This window comes from Neomonachus schauinslandi, chromosome 2 (assembly GCF_002201575.2).
Source record: "Neomonachus schauinslandi chromosome 2, ASM220157v2, whole genome shotgun sequence".
Taxonomy (NCBI): domain Eukaryota; kingdom Metazoa; phylum Chordata; class Mammalia; order Carnivora; family Phocidae; genus Neomonachus; species Neomonachus schauinslandi.
This window is the reverse complement of record NC_058404.1, coordinates 16,236,172-16,253,961: the sequence shown is the minus strand read 5'-3', so window position 1 is coordinate 16,253,961 and position 17,790 is coordinate 16,236,172. Positions and strand designations below refer to the sequence as shown.

Here is a 17,790-nt window from a genome sequence, read left to right as displayed (position 1 = left end):
TACATTTTTAAAGTAATAATGTCGTATCAACTAAATCCACACAATAGCTAGGAGAGTCCTGCTCCCAAACAGGAACCATGAGTTGAACAGGTATGAGACATACACTTAGAACACAGATCCAGCCCAATAATTTGTAAGTTTTGAACAAGACTTTCATAACATCTACCCATGTGAATAAGCAGTGTAGTGGGAAGAGACCAGGACTAAAAATCAGGAGACCTGGGTTCAAGTTCAAGTTCAAGATCTGTGTGTGACTAGTTCTAGTTACACCAGGTATATTATTTACCATCTCTAGACCTGAACTTCATTTGTATAAATGCAGGTGTTAGAATATATGATGATTAAAGTTTTCTTGGGGTACAGAGGTGGGAGGAGGACTGGCTATAATGTTATAGGACTATAGAGAGAGTAGTGGAAGAGCCCTGAGCCCTTAGACCCTCCAGGCAGAGGACGGACAGGGACCAGGGAGCCAGGTGGGATGCTGGAGAAGGGACAGCAGGTGCCAGAGGCTGCAGTACTCACAGCAGGAGGGCCGGGCAGGGAGAAACCCTGGCAAGGGCCCCTGTAGCCATAGGCTGAGGTGTCTTCTAAGTTTAGGTCATTCATAAATTAGGAACTGTTTGTATCAGATTGCTACAATGCTAGAAAATCAGATCATATCAAAGCACAATGAAGGATGCTGAGAAGTCCACTAGAGTCTACAGATTAGCTCCCTTCTTTCAGGCAGGGGCACCTTTAAATGCAAGATCAGACAAAGAAGGTATATATTATCTTTATTAAAGTAACTTCTAATGGAAATCATTATGGTCCTTATCAGCAACTATCTGTGTCCATATACATACGCAGTATTTTCTGAAGGTCTTCTATAGTTCTACTTGATATATGCAGTTCTAAAATGGTTTACTTAAACTCTAAAGAAGATGCACAACGTGACCAAAGCCCTATGTTTTGAGCATATTACTATACTATGAGCATATTACTCCCCAGGGTATACTATTAATACTTGGCAGTTTCTAGCAGACTCAAATCAACATCATGTCCTTTATTGTAGTCAGCTGAATAAATGTTACTCTTGAATCACCTTAACTATTCTTCATAACATTTCAGGATTCAGAACAGAAGAACAGAAAAGAAGGCTTTAAAAAGGGAGCTGTAATCCTGGACTTATTCCCACCAAGCTGCAGGGACAATTTAGCTTATGTCCTGGTACTACTTAGAATTCCTATACTTAGCCCATGTCTTAGTTCATTCCGGCACCTACAACCACAGACTGGGCGGCTATAAACAACAGAAATTTGTTTCTCAGTCCTGGAGACTGGAAATCCAAGATTAGGGTGCCCGCATGGGCAGGTTCTGGTGACAGCCCTCTTCCAGGATGCAGTTGGCCACCTTTTTGCCACATGGTAGAAGCAGCTAGGGATCTCTCTGGAGCCTCTTTGATAAAAGCACTAGTCCCATCCATGAGGGCTCCACGCTCATGACGTAAGTACCTCCCAAGGCCCTCACCGCCTACTACCATCATGTTTGGGTGTTAGGATTTCAATGTAAGAATTTTGGGAGACACAAACATTCAGACCACAGCAGTCCGCTTATTTCAATAGACTATTACTCAACTAGTCTGGCTGTTCTAATTGTAAATAAAAAGCTAAAGAGTTGGCTACTAAAATACAAACAGTAATACATTAATGGCTCTTCATTATCTACAGCAGTGGCTCTGTGTGGTTCCTGGATGAGTAGCATCAGCATTACTGGGGAACCTGTGAGTACTGCAAACTCTTAGGGCCCACTCCAGATCTCCAGAATCAGAACCTTTGGAGTAGGGCCTGGGAATCTGCATTGTAACAAGCCCTCCAGGTGATCCTGATGCACACAATAGTTTGAAAACCACTGCTCTACAGGATTAAGTCCAAACTTCTTAGGATAGCTTACAAGTCCCTTTAGTTTCAGCTCCTGTCTTCCTATTAAGCCTTACTTCTCCATTACATGCCAAGCACCAGCACAGTGTCTCACTTGACATAACTTACACACAGGAGGCCATTCCACAACTGTCTTCTTTGTCTGTGGACATGTGGTACCATCTATCCATATCCACCTGATAAGCCCAGAAGGAAATGAGGGCCATTCAATCTTTCCAACTCAATGCTGCTACTCTGAAGAAAAAGTCTGTCTTGACCTCTGTTCCAGGTAGAGCTGACTGCCCCGCACATCCATTCCACTACTAAATCCTGAACATGTAACTCTCACCACATTATCAAATTGTATTATAATTTTGTATGTGTATCTCCCTGTCTCCCTGTTAGACTATGATCTCCTTAAGGTCAGAGACAGTTTTTCTCATTGCACAGCGGTGCCTAACACGTAATGGCATTCAAAAAAATGTTTGCTGAATGACTAAAGACCTACTTCTGGTGATTAAGACTTCCTCCAGAGTACATTATTCTCTACTGATATGAGGGGTCCTAAAAACTCAGGAGTTTTCTTACCTACCCAGAATCAGGGGAAGTGGGGTTGTGATCAGAGAAGAGACATCTGAGATAAATTATAAAGGTAAGTAGGAATTACCTAGACAGAGTGAGATTGGGAGGAGGGTAGCATTCTAAGAAGAATCAAGAAAATGGGCAGGGAATATGAGGCAGGATGAATCAGGGTGAGTTGAGGAAAAAGAAACACTGGTGTGGCTGGAGTACAACGAGAGGGAGTGGAACGGCAAGAGATGAGGCTGAAGACAGAAACGCGGGCCAGAGCAAGCAGGACCTTGTGGGCTGCGTGTCTAAGGACAATGGCAAGACAATGAAGGGTTTTAAGCATGGAGGTAACATGACAGCACCTGCATTTTTTTTTAATCATTGTGACTTTATATGAAAAAATGTATTAAACAGGGGCAGGAGTAGATAGAAGGAGACCAATTAAGAAGTTATTACCATAGGTCAAGAGAGACCGGTCGTGGAAGATGGTTGTGTAGAGAAAGAGAACAAGAGTTGAGATATACTTAGGAGGTCAATCTGTGTGACAATAATGGAATCGACATAGTACATGAAGAAGAAGGAATGAACAGAGATGACTCCTCGTTTGTGACATATGGATGGATGGTGATCCCTGGTCACTGAAACAAGAGTGACCAGTTATGTGGTACTTTAATTTGAACATTTTCATTTGGAGGTCCCTTTATGATATCCAAATAAAAACACTGAGTAAGCAGTAGTAAGTAGAAAAGTAGAGCACAGAAGTTCTGTAGAGAGAAATTTGGAGACTTACCAGCATATAGGTAAGGGAAAGAGAAAACTAGCCAAAGAAAGGGTAGAGGCAGTGCTGCCCAACAGAACTTCCACGGTGATGGAAATATTCTTTCTGTGCTATCCAATATGGTGGCCACATACGGTTACTGAACAACTGAAATGTGGCTGGTATGATAAAAAAACTGAGTTTTAAATTTGTATTTACTTTTAATTAATTTAAATTTAAATAGCCATAAATAATTAATAGCTCTTATATTGGGCCATGCAGGTATAAAGTAATGAGAGAGTTAGAAACAAATACTAAGAAACTCCAACATTTAAAGGCTGAACAGAGAATAAGCAAGCAGAAGAACAAAGAAGAATGAGACAGAGTGCTAGCCAGGATAGTCAACAATGTCAAATGTACCGAACGGTCAAAGAGGATGAAGACTGGAAAAAGTTCACTGAAATTATCTAGCTGGACTTGGCTAAACTTCCTAAATTCCATGACCAATAAGCAGTTAAGGTTATTAGTGGGGAAAACTCAGGCCTTAGTCAGTACATTTGGCCAGGATGAATGATAAAATAAGGTCAGAGGCAAGAAAATTCTGTGAACAAACTAAATCTTCTGAGACTAATTGTTTCAAATTGTTTAGTGTTTATAAGTTTTCTCTAAGACCTTTTCCCTTAATTATACCTAATAAAATTTTCTTACCCGTAATACATGGAGATGAGTTTGATAATATGATTTTTTTTCTAGGACTTATTTTCCCTAGAATCATGTCAGCAATTAAACCATGAAGCTCTGTAAAGATGTCAAAAAATCATTTGATACCTTATTTCTTGAAAAGATAAAAATCTCCCCCCCAAAAGCCATTAAAAATCAAATTAAAATTCCTACTTTGTTAAGGAGAGTAATTTGTTCCTCATTTATGATGTACTAATCTAAAGTGATTAGTGAGGGGCGCCTGGGTGGCTCAGTCGGTCAAGCGTCTGCCTTCGGCTCAGGTCATGATCCCAGGGTCCTGGGATCGAGCCCCATGTCAGGCTCCCTGCTCAGTGGGGAGTCTGCTTCTCCCTCTCTCTCTGCCTGCCTCTCTGCCTACTTGTGTTTTCTATCTCTCTGTCAAATAAATAAATTAAATCTTTAAAAAAAAAGTGATTAGTGAATCTAAAACACATGCAGAGTTTTATGTGAATTTGCTGGAGTTTGTTGAAGCCTCAAAAAAGCCTTATTTTGACCCTTCATGAATATACAAAGTAAAATAGTCCCCAGGCCCTCCTCTGTCATCCTGAGTTAGCTGGCTGGTTCCTTAAGGTCTCAGAGAGCGTGCAGTCAAGTAATTTCTCCCAACCTGTTATATGACACTTTTTCCTTAAATGTTCAAGGTATTTTCACAATTGCATAACATTTCTTAGTTGTCAGTGATTTTGACTGAAAAAGACTTGTGGTGCCTGGGTCAAGCAGCCAACTCTTGATTTCAGCTCAGGGTCATGATGGAGCTCTGCACCAGGCTCTGCGTTCAACGGGGGGGGGGACCGGTCCTACTTCAGGATTCTCTCTCCCTCTGCCCTTCCCCCGCACCCTGCTTGCACGCACGCGCGCTCTCTCTCGCGAACATGCTCTCTCTCTCTAATAAGTAAATAAATCTTTAAAAAAGGAGAGGGCGCCTGGTGGGTGCAGTCAGTTGGGCGTCCAACTCTTGATTTCAGCTCAACTCATGATCTCAGGGTCGAGAGATGGAGCCCCACATTGGGCTCCGCCCTCAGCATAGAGTCTGCTTGAGATTGTCTCTCCCTCTTCCTATGTCCCTCCTGCTCATGTACCCTCTCTCTCTCTAAAATAAATAAATAAATCTTAAAAAAAAAAAAGAAAAAGACTTGCCAGAAACATCTTTATATGTAAAAACAAAACTATATTTATAGCACATATATATCACTACATTCATAAATAAAGTTCCCATCTCTAGGTTCAATCCTAAAATATTCTTAGGATCCTCCATCTGTTCATTCTTTTTTAAAACTTCAGTTTCCCACTCACAGAAATAACATGGAAATAAGGAGAAACAGTACTGGAAGTGAAAGTGCTTACAACGGGCGCCTGGGTGGCTCAGTTGGTTAAGCGACTGCCTTTGGCTCGGGTCACGATCCCGGAGTCCCGGGATCGAGTTCCGCATCGGGCTCCCTGCTCAGCGGGGAGTCTGCTTCTCCCTCTGACCCTCCCCCTTCTCATGCTCTATCTCATTCTCTCTCTCAAATAAATAAATAAAAAATCTTAAAAAAAAAAAAAAAAAAGAAAGTGCTTACAATCGCACACACAACCTGGTTGCATTGCTACATGGTCACTCAGAGATATAAACGAGCACAGCCTGATTTTCCAGGTTTAAGGAAACCAACGCAGGCCAGCCGGGCTTGTGGCAAGAGATTAACAGAATGAGGTTTTTCCCTGATTCTTTGCCTGATTCTTTGCCTGAGGTTTTTCCCTGATTCTTTCCCTATTTTCACTAAAGCACACTATCCCTAAAATTCAAAGATCACTAAAAATAACTCAACAATTATGTTTTGGGGAGCCTTTAATGCTAAAAATTTAACTTTCCTTAATGACTTTAACAGGGAGGAAAATAAACACACAAATTTGTTTGAAAAGATCAGTTTAAGGAATGATACAGTAGCTATCTAGAACCGGTTTTTAAAGTAACCTTTTATTTGCCAGCCACACATTAAAACTCCAAATCTCACAAACAATAACTACTTCCTATAAGATGTTACTGAATATTCAATTAAAAGAAAAAGTAAAGACAATGGGGAATGCTAAATTTCATCTTCCTCTTCTATAAAAAAGTATGTGCACTTATAACGACCTAATTATTTAAAATTATTTAAAATTCCCAGACTGGAATACCTCATTCCCAGACATTGCATCACCTTCCTAGTCAGGAGACTCCAAAAATACTTTAAAAGATTTCATAAATAGGGGCTCCTGGATGGCTCAGTTGGTTGAGCATCTGGCTCCTGGTTTCAGCTTGGGTTATGATCTATGGGTCGTGGGGTCGTGGGATTGAGCCCCAGTTCAGGCTCCATGCTCAGGGTGGAGTTTGCTTGAAATTCTCTCTCCCTCTGCCCCTACCCACTCTTGCACTCTCTCCCTCAAAATAAATAAAATCTTTAAAAAAAAGATTTCATAAATAATCAACTTTAAATTTTCTATTTCCATTTATATGTGATTGTGCATTACACGGTTTCTCTAACTTTGTTAGGGCTATAATGTCCAGAGGCACTACACTCAAATGTTCTCTTTATTATAAAAATATGAACATAAATAGACTTGAATTATTAACCATGCCATTAACCATAACCTGAATACAATTAGGGACAAAATTTTTAATTATTTATCAAAAATTAATTTTTATAAGATTTAGAAAATCTAATAACTCAAATAACTTATAAAAGTATTGAACACCCTTTTTAAATGGAATTAGTCAATAAAAATATAATGTGAATATTCTATCAAAACATTCTGGTGATACACAGACTAACCTGGGAAGGTAATTATAAAAATCTTTGTTTTGGTCACAGTTACCTCCCCACTATTAAATGCTACGTGTGGCTTCATTAAGTGTGAGAGTCTGCTTTGTGAATGAAGCAACACCAAAGCTGGTTCTCCCCGCTAAGTTCTCTAGCACACATTCTGTCCTCTGGGCCCACACGAAGTCCCCTGCAAATGGAGATCACTTCTCCCAAACTCTAAGCCTGTAAGGTTGTTTCAAGCTAGTTTTGCATACACAAGAAGCAGAGTCCTAGACTCTGAGAAAGAGATTCTCTGGCTCAAAGCCAAACCAGATAAACCAGAATGATCCAATTAGAATTTAGAATAAACTTAAAAACAGAAATACATTTGATCAAAAAGCGCTTATAAAATAAGACTTTACTTATTATTCCAGTTCAACTTTACTACACATTTACCTGCCAGAGACCAGCCTAGACACTTGAACATGCTACTTCATTTAGTAGAACTTAATAAACGCTAAAAACTCCTAGAAATTCCTGATTATTTCCTTAGCGTCCAATGTGGCAGCCACACACTTAAATTAGTTTTGCCACGAGCTGAATTTTTAGTCTCTACCTTCTCATTCCTTTTTTTAAACAGCTTTACTGAGATAAAATTCACATACTATAAATTCATCCATTTGCCACATACAATTCAATGGTTTTTAGTATATTCAGTGTTATGCAACCATCACCATAATCTGAATGTAGAAGAACATTTGCATTCCCCCCAAAAGAAAACTTGTACCCACTAGCCCTCATACTCAAACTTGTACTTACTTCCCCTGCCAACTCATCTCACTCTCTGCTGATGGCCCCAGGTAACCAATAATCTACTTTCTGTCAGTACAGATCTGCCTATTCTGGGCATTTCATATAAAGGGAATCACACAATATGTGGCCTTTATAACTGGTTTCTTTCACTTATCATAATGTTTTCAAGGTTCATCCATGCTGTAGCATGTATTAATAGTTATTTATGTATTTTATGAATCAATTCCTTTTTATTGCTGAATGATATTCCATTGTACGGATATACCACCTTTTGTTCATGGCCATTTTGGTTGTTCCTACTCTCTGGCTATTATGAATAATGCTACTACAAACATTCAAGCACAGGTTTTTTTGTGGATGTATGTTTTCATTTCTCTTAGGTACGTACTTAGGGGTGGAAACTCTAGATCTCATGGTAATTCTATGTTTAACATTTTGGAGAACTGCCAGACTATTATCCATCTCCTCCAGCAACGTACACAAGTTCCAATTTCTCCACCTCCTTACCAATTTTTTTTTTACACTCTATAGTGAGTGTAACAGGTATCCCATATTAGCTTTAATTTGCTTTTCCCTAGTATGGAATGATGTAGGGCATATTTTCATGTGCTTATTAGCCATTTATATAGGTTCTTTAGGGAAATGGCTATGCAAATCCTTGGCCCATTTTTCAATTACACTGTCTTTTGATTATTGAGTTGCAGGAGTTCCTTATATATTCTGGATACAATCAGATATATGACTTGCAAATATATTCTCCCATTCTGTGGATTGTCTTTTTTACTTTCTTGTGACACACACAAGTTTTTAACTTCTAATGAAATCCACTTTACCTCCCTCCTCCCTCTGCTATGCTTCCCTTCATTCTTATACAGACCCACACATTTTGCCAGAGTGCGGATTCCATGGAAACTGTCTTTGTTCTGGACATAAAGACACACTGTGGCTGAAATCACCTAATGGTTTCAGCTATCCTACTTTTTGCTGAGATTTTATTTCTTACTTTGAACCCTATTACAGACTTAAAAGAGACTAATTTATTTTTATTGTTTCAAAGATTTATTTATTTACCTTAGAGAGACAAAAAGAAAGGGCAGGGCAGAGGGAGAGAGAAAATCTCAAGCAGACTCCCTGCTCACCGTGGAACCTGACACGGGGCTCAATCTCAGGACCCTGAGATCATGACCTGAGCTGAAATCAAGAGTCAGATGCCCAACCGACTGAGCCACCCAGGTGCCCCAAGGGACTAATTTAGAAAAGCTAACTGCTGGTACCAGAATTAACCCAAAAGAAGAGTAATGCAGCGCATCTTAATGTGGTCAGAGAGCTTACTGAAAATAAATGTTTCTAGCATTTTCAGAAAAAAAGTCACTCCAATGCTATCTTGAACATATCAGTTATAATGCTGTGGGTTGAACTGTGTCCCCCAAAAAGATATGTTGAAGTTCTAAACCTTGGTACCTGTGAATGTGACCTTATTTGGAAATAGGGTCTTTGCAGATGTACTAAATTTAGATGAGCTCGTTTTAATTAAGGTGGGCCTTAATCCAATAGGACTGGTATCTTTATAAGAAACAAGAGACACTGACACAAGGCGAATGCCATGTCATGATAGGGACAGGGACTGGAGTGACATGTGTTCAAGCCAAAGGACTGCTGACAATACCAAGAGCTAAGGAAACGGTGTGGAAGAGATTCTTCCCTAGAGCATTCAGAGAGAGCATGGCCCTGCTGACACCTTGGCTTGGGACTTCTAGCCCCCAGAACTGCGAAAGAATGCATTTTTCTTATTTAAGACACCCAGTTTGTGGTACTTTGCTATGGCAGCTCTAGGAAACTAATACATATAATAAACTGAATGCTTAAGTTATAATCAAAATTCAACCAGAATACATCAAATTAAGAATACATTCTTAGCAGTTAATTTGTCCTTATATACCTACAATGTGCTTACATTCTCATGTTAAATGTTCATGTTAAATACTAAGTACGTAATAAAAGACTAATCTTGACAATTTATCTTTGCAAAAAGCAAGAAGACTAAAATCCATTTGAGTATTACACTCTGTGGACATGATGATAATCACTGTTAACCAGTGACCTCAGAGAAGTAAACCGGTCTCCTCTATTTTCTGTCCCAAGGCAACATAGCTCCAAGGCCCCAAGTGAGCTCAGCTTGTCTGCCTTTTCCCCAATGCTTGGTAGAGGGAGGCCAGGATACCCGAGAAAGTTGAGAGCAGCTCAAATGGCAAAGAGAAGCATGAAAGTATCACTGACAATGTTTAATAACATTGTATGGGCTTTTCTGTGCCCCCCTCCCACCCTCAAATTCATTAAGTTCTAACCTCCAGGGCCTCAGAATGACCGTATTTGGAGACAGGGTCTTTACAGTGGTGATTAAGCGAAAATGGGGCCATTAGTGTGGACCCTCATCCAATAAGACTAGTGTTGCAAGAACAGGAAATTTAGACAAAGACCTGGGCAGAGGGAAGACAATGTGAAGACAGAGGGAGAAAGCCAACTACAAGCCAAGAAGAGATGCTGAAACAGACCCTTCTGTCACAGTCCTCAGGAGGGACCAACCCTGCCGACCCCTTGGACACCTTGATCTCGGACTTGCAGGCTCCAGAACTGTGAGAAAATAATGTTCTGTTGTCTAAGCACTCGGTCTGTGCTACTTTGTTATGGCAGCCCTAGTAAACAAATACAACACCACAAAATAAGGAAAGGTATCTCTGACTAAACTCAAGGAGGAACAATGAGGAAAGATAATGGTGGCAACTAGAATTCCTTCTCTCGCATCCTCTTAAAAATATCTGTCCGAAATGAAGCGAATAAACCTTGGTACCTGTGAATGTGACCTTATTTGGAAATAGGGTCTTTGCAGATGTAGGATCTTCTCTGCAGGAACAGTAGGAAAAAAGGAGAGGAACAGAGCCCACAATCCTGCAGGAATCAATCAGACCACACATGCCTTGCTCAAAAGCCTCCAGAGACTTCCTTCCTCATGCCGACTAAAAGCCACCGTCCCAGCAGTACCAGGAAGGCCCTTTGGAATGGATTGCACCCGTTTTCAGCCACCTAGGCAACTCAGACAAGCCCCGCATGCTTCTGCCTCAGAGTTTTTCACCTGTCCTTCCACAGACACCCTCAGGCCCCCAGGTCTTTGCTCCCAGGTCACCCTATAGGTGAGGTCTTCCCGGATGACCCTATCTGAATGCAAATCTTCCTCCCCCTCCAGCTGGGCCAGCATTCCCTTCTATACACCCCACCTCACAGCTTTGTTTTTCTCCAGGGTACATATCACCATCTAAAATACTGTTTACTTGATTTGCTCATTGTCTGATTGCCTCCCAGTCTCAGTTTGGGGCTTGATGAATGCAGAGATTTTGTTTTGTCTGCTACCGTATCATCATCGCCTCGCTGATGTTGAGTAAACATTTTTTGAATGAACAAATTTGTACAATCTTCCCTCCTGGGCGGAGATTAAGAATTAGTGCCTCTTCCTAGTCTGTTCTTCATCTCCTTTTTACCCAGCTCCTATCTCGGTCAGTGACTCAGACACAAGGAATAGTCCCCAGGCCAAGCTTCCTGTTGCCTCTGAGCCACTTAGAAACCTGGGAGCACATTTTAAGGCCCTGGCCCAACTCTTCCTTCTTTTAACACTCTGCTCCCTGATGGGACTTGAGTGGGCCTGGAGGTTTTCACGGAAAGGCCGGTCTACAAGGTAGGGTTGCTTGCCTCTCGGCCACAACTCAAGACCTGCACTCTAAACAGTGACATGACCTTCAACTTCATGCATGATGGGGGTATGCTGGCCCCAGGCCAACTATAAGGGACCTGAGAGCCAGCTTTACACCTTAATTACTCCTACCATGCCTGGGTAAAAATCTCACTTGAAGAGAAACAAATGGGAAAAAAATAGAACTTTTTTTTTTTTTTTTTTTAATGTAGAAAGAGGAAAGAAGCTATTCACAATACAAATCTTAACTAAAGGAAAAGGTTGAGGAAATTATGAAACATCAACTCACTGGAGTCATTTAAATAACTATCAAGATTATGTTTCAAGTTAGAAATATTAATGAATATTAAGATTAAATTTTAATGAGAAAAAACTGTAAAATCATGCTTACTTTAAGAACAGAAGCACTCTATACTCAATGATTTCAGCCTTTGAAAAATTATGACTACAGATGAATAAAGTTTAAAGAAACACAGAAATACAAATAGGGGGTTTTGTTAGCATGAAGTTATATTTACTTTCTCTAATGCTGCTGTTATACTATTATTTTAATAAATTGAAAATATTTAAATATAAGCCAGAAGAATGCTCATACTTGCCAACATTCTGACAAAAGAGAAGACTGGGGTAGACCGAGAACCTTTAGAATGTATAACTGAAGAAAACAAATTCGTTCTTACCCTTGTGCCTCTTCAGCTGGGGAAAGCTGCTAATTGTAGTTGCTTGGATTATTTCTACTACAATTTGATACCTGATATTTAAAAAGAGAGAAAAAGAAAAGATCGAATATTTAGAAAATGCTGTTTTCAGAGATACCGTTTAGACTGTATTTTGTACTAATCAAATAAAACACAGGGCTCTCTCTCTCACAAAAATAAATAAATAAAATCTAAAAAAAAAAGAGTACCTATTTATCTACTATTTTATATTGCTGTTTTAAAGAGTCAAACTTCCACAAACAGTGCTGTGCACTTAAGAAATGGTATGCCCAGTCCTTTCAGGGCCTAACACTTCTCTAAGAAATAACACACCTTAGCCTAAGATAAAATTGTGGTTTTGTCTATAAGAAAGATATGCTACCTTTTTCTCCCCAACTAAATCATGAGCCTCTCGAAGACAGAGATTGTGTCTTGTATTCTCCTACAGAACCTAGCTTGGCACTAAACACATGACAGGCACTCAGTAAATACTAATGAATATTATGGACTGAATGTTTTGTTCCCCCAAAATTCATACATTGAAGCCTAGTCCCCAATGTGATGGTATTTGGAGCTGGGATCTTCGAAGGTGATTAACCCCTAATAGGTGGTGCCCTCACAAATGAGATAAGTGCATTTATAAAACAGACCCTAGAGGGGCGCCTGGGTGGCTCAGTCAGATAAGCGTCTGCCTTCGGCTCAGGTGAGGATTCCAGGGTTCTGGGATCAAGCCCCACATTGGGCTCCCTGCTCAGCAGGGAGTCAGTCTGCTTCTCCCTCTGCCTCTCCCCCTGGCTTGTGCACGCGTGCGCGCTCTCTCTCTCTTAAATAAATAAGTAAAATCTTAAAAAAAAAAAAAAAGACCCCAGAGAGCTCTTTCCATTTTATGAGGTTACAGTAAGAAGGAGGCCCTCTATAAACCAGGAAGTGGCCTCACCAGACACCCAATATCCAACCCCTTGATCTTGGACTTCGCAGCATCTGGAAGTGTGAGAAATAAATGTCTGTTGTTTAAGCCACCAGCCTGTGGTATTTTTGTTATAGCAGCCCAAACTAAGACAAGAAGCTACATTAATATACAATAACATCTGTAAAACTAAACAGGTACAAGTAATATTCTGAACAATCTGTTCTTTTGATGTTCTTGGTGATTCATGCTCTGGAACAAATGAGTCATCAATGGTACTGAAGAAACACATGCTGTTTGAGTGAAGAGTTAAACTTCTTAAATGAATCCATAAAATTATCATGAAATACCAGCTAACATTTACACAGATTCCTCTCATTCAGTACCAGGTACTTGTCCAGATACTTTCTCTCATTTAATCCTCACAATAGCTATTGTAATTATCCCCACATTACAGAGGAAGAAGTTGTTCAGGTGGATTAAGAAATCTATACAAGGTCTCACTGCTTTTAAGTACTAGAGCCAAAATGATAACCTGGGGCTGCTGATTCTAAAGTTCATGCTCTTGACCACTTTCCTGCTGCCCTAAAATTCAATATGGGTTCATGTTTATCTTGTGTCAGGCCCTCTCAAGGACACAAGCATGGCCAACACCAGATCATCTCTGCAGCCTCACTGCCCTCTAGGTCCCTCTTGGGTACCGTTTTCCTGCCAAACCAGACTGCATGCAATACCCCAACACACACTCAGCTCTTTCCTGACCCCCAGCCTTTGCTCTGTTTCTTCTCCCTCTTGCACACAACCTCTCGCACTTATCTGCTGAAATCCTATTTGTTCCTAAATATCAGTTCATAGCATTCTTCTCTCAGGGTTCTCAGATTCCTCTCTTCTACAGGACAGAGTATTTGCTCCTATCCATTTCTTTAGCAATTTGCACTCCACTTCTGATCTTAATATCTTGCTTCCTATTTAGCAATTTATACCCACATGGGTCTCCTATGCTGGACTACTAACACCTCGACAGCAGGGGAATAAATCCAAGGACCCACAACTAATTCATCTTTATGTACACCAAACCCTCCTCACAGTGCCCTGCACATAATAGGTATTTGAAGATGATTATTGAATTTGTAAAATTCACCTTCACTTGATACCAAAAGACGACGTGGGAAATGAGTGACTTTCATTCTCAAAAAAAGCTCACAACATACAGTTGACCACTGAACAACATGGGTTTGAATTATGTGGGTCCACTTATATATGCAGATTTTTTTCGATACAGTACAGTACTATAAATGTATTTTCTTTTCCTTATGATATTCTTAACATTTTCTTTTCTCTAGCTTATTATAAGAATAAAGTACATAATACATATCACATATAAAACGTGTTGATTGTATATGCTATTGATAAGGCTGCCAATCAACCGTAGGCTATTAGTAGTTAAGTGTTAGGGGAGTTAAAATTTATACGCGGACTTCTGACTGCACGAGGGATTAGAATCCCAACCCTACGTTCTTCAACGGTCAACTGTACATCCAAATGCTGGCAGCTATCCTTGCTGACACAGGGTTCCTAGTCCTCCGGGAGGACTATCTACCCAGCTCTTAGGAATAGTCAGCACTCACTCGGCTGTCTTCATCCAGAGGAGTGCATGGCCTTGCTGGTGCTGAGTTTGGTTCAAGAATCTGGAGGGCTGATATTTGCGAACATCCTCTTGATCAGAAGTGCACAAGTATGTGTTTTTCCAAAATGATAATGTAAACTCCAATATTAAGAGGAAGCCACTAACAAGAATTTGGTTCTTTTCCGGCTATGGTGAGATCTTACCTCCAATATCTCTTATTCCAGGGTCAAGAAAAAGGTCACATGAAGACAGCCATCTCTTGCCCGAGTTATCACCTCACTTCTCTTTAGTTTTGAACACTCAGCTGCATTAATAAAGACTCAGGGCAGGTTTGTATTTTTGAAGTCTTCCCACCATCTCAAACTCACCCGAAATGCTACAAAATTAGTCTTCAAAATAATCACCTTAGAAATATATATATTTATTGCCTTTTACTGTCAATTGTTCAGAACTTTGGAATTCTATCAGAATTGACTTCTAAGTTATTTATACACACACACACATGCACACACAAATATTAGTCTCCTCAATTCTCTACACACATCTTACACAATTTTTTTTTTAATTACTATTTTAGAGCTGTCTTGGATGTGCACATGCTGGAATGTCTTAGAAGAGTCAAAAGCTGAATAAACCCTCAGGTGTACAATATGGTAAATGGTTTAAAATAGGTTTTATGCTAAAATTAGCAATTACAGGGGTGCCTGGGTGGCTTAGTCAGTTAGGCATCCCAACTCTTGATTTTGGCTCAGGTCCTGATCTCAGGGTCATGAGATTGAGCACCATGTCCAGCTCTATGCTCAGCGCAGAGTCTGCTTAAGATTTTCCTTCTCCCTCTCCCTCTGCCCCTCCTTACCGCGTGAATGCGCACATGCGCGCGCACACACACACACACACCCCTACACACACACTCCCTCTCTAAAAAAAAAAAATAATAAAATAAAATTAGCAATAACATAGATTAGAATACCATATACATAAACAGGTTTTTTAAAAATTTAAAAGTTAAAAATAATGTTTTCAAAGTTGCTACAGGCTACTTTGTGCTAGGTTAGGGACAGTGTTTTCATTTAGAGGGACTTCAGTTACAACATCTGGAAAGAAATAAAGCCATGGTGATTTCAGCTGGCTACGCTAAAGCTGTTTCCCAGCTAAGTGTAGCAGAGTAGTCAAGCATGTGAGCTCTGACACCAGGTGGCCTGTGTTCAAATCCTGCTTCCAACACTTACTGTGTCACCCTGAAAAAATTATTTAAGCTTTCTAAAACTCAAGAGTCCTCATTTGTAAAAAGACTAACCATATTTTTGAATATTATTTCAAAATACTATTTTGAAAATTATTTCAAAAGTAACAGTATTTATGAATATTAAATAACACCTTTAAAAAATTTGGAATAGTGCCCAACCCACAGTGAGAGTTTAATAAATATTAACTATTATTTTTGTCCCTTAACACCGCTGTTGGTTGACCCTTTAGATATGCAGTATTTAAGGAGATGCTGTGTGTGCATGTTTGTAAAATATATATACAAAAATTTTTAAGTAGCCTTACTTTTCTCCTGATTATAAAAGTATCTCAGCCTAATCAATTTAAGGCCACCAAGGTCACTGAAGTCCAACAAAATAAGGTTTATTGACTCATTTCAATAAGCATGAAGAAACATGGGGTGTCTCCCCAAACCAAGGAAAAGATAGCTTCTATGGGATTCTGGGGAAGTATGGAGTGTAGATGAAATTTTAAATGAAGCAGCATGTTGACAGGTTCAAAGCAGAGCTGTGTAAATCATCATTTCACATAGACCCAGGGTCTCACTTTACTGGAAACTACAAAGTTATAATAAACATGGAATGGTTAGTCCAGAAAACCCCTTATCTGTAGCTCTACTTCTGACTTATATAAATGAGGGTGCTTCTCTGTGTCAAAGTGACTGAAACCCTCCAGGCAAGAATAGGATGTGTCACTCTTACCGAAATAATTTCAAATGGCAAAATCTAAGATTTTAGAGAGCAAAGTTTCTCAGTGAATAAGAAAGCAGTGGTCATTCAAAGAAGGTTATCATTATGACATTTTACAGCTGCTATGCATACTTGGAAAAAAATATATCATTTCCTGTTAACTTTGTAGCTGGTTTTAGTATCTGTTATTCCAACCTGATAAATGGCTGGGCAGATTTTACTTCCTCAGGCTGAACCCATTTTTACTTTCTCTAAAGTAACATATATTCATTGAAGAAAATGGGAAAATATACAAAGCACGACATTCAAAGTCAATCACACTTAACACTTGGTGAGTATTTACAGACTTCTCTTCAAACAAATTTTTTTGTTTTCGAAGACTGGATTTATGCTATAAAAGGCCTTAGAGCCTTTTCAATGTATACCATCTTCCATATTATTAAATACTCTGATGCAGCACCATTGTTAAGTGGCACTCCATTGTACAGGTGTGTCGACACCTTTTTTTCACTAAGCCCTAATGGTTAGGCATTCCGTTATTTCAAGCTTTTCTCTATTTTAAATAAAATTGCAAGAAACTTTCTTGGAAATATCTTTTCACACGTTCATGATTATTTCCTTAAAATAAGTGCTTATGAATAATAACTGTATCAGAAAGAATACACATTTTGTGACCTGCTTTCCATATTATAAAACTGTGATACAGAAAGGCAATAATTCATACTCCTCCCAGGGGGACATGAGGTCGTCTGTTTTCCTACATCCTTGCCAACCCTGGGTGTCAAATTTTTAATCTTCGCCAATATTATGAACCAAGGAAAGTCTCTCATGTTAGTTTTTCTGTCTGAGGAGAACAACAAGGTTCAGAGCTATCTTCCCACGGGGTGTGTTTAATGGTATTAAGCAGGAAGTGCCATTAAGCTGTAGCACCAACTGGGGCAGTATTTTCAGTCAGGACTCAGAGTAGTCAGTCTCCTTCCTCTAATGGGGCTTTTAAACCAGTTTTCCATTTTTCTAGTGTGTAGAAGGCAGCCGATTCCACAGAAAGACTAAGGCATGCTTCCTAAGCTTTTTCCATTCGTGGCACACATGGCAAATCATAATATTTGAACAGAACCGCCATCCCAGGTCCTACCCAGCCACCTGGAGGGCTGAGGAAACCTTTATCCCCACACACCTATACATTACATTTGAGTCACACCAGTTAGAAAGTTCTGGACCAGAGCAGCCTGCGGTATCCCGAACTTACGTAAACACACATACACAATTCATGCTATGTGTACAGAAAATAATCTGGAAAATACCAAGTATTGTCATGTGTTTGCA

General features: G+C 39.7%; 1 protein-coding gene across 4 annotated transcripts in view; it reads right to left on the bottom strand.

Moving 5' to 3' along the window:
• SNX25 (sorting nexin 25) overlaps positions 1 to 17,790 on the bottom strand; it is a 123,727-nt gene that overhangs the window by 51,059 nt on the left and 54,878 nt on the right. For 3 of the 4 annotated variants that reach the window (XM_021694293.2, XM_044911739.1, XM_044911745.1), the window contains exon 6: positions 11,958 to 12,028. In XM_021694293.2, coding sequence (XP_021549968.2) covers positions 11,958 to 12,028 — 71 coding nt within the window. Of the gene's footprint in view, positions 1 to 11,957; positions 12,032 to 14,502; positions 14,599 to 17,790 lie in introns of all 4 variants that reach the window. The other variant, XM_044911731.1, reaches the window with a different exon arrangement.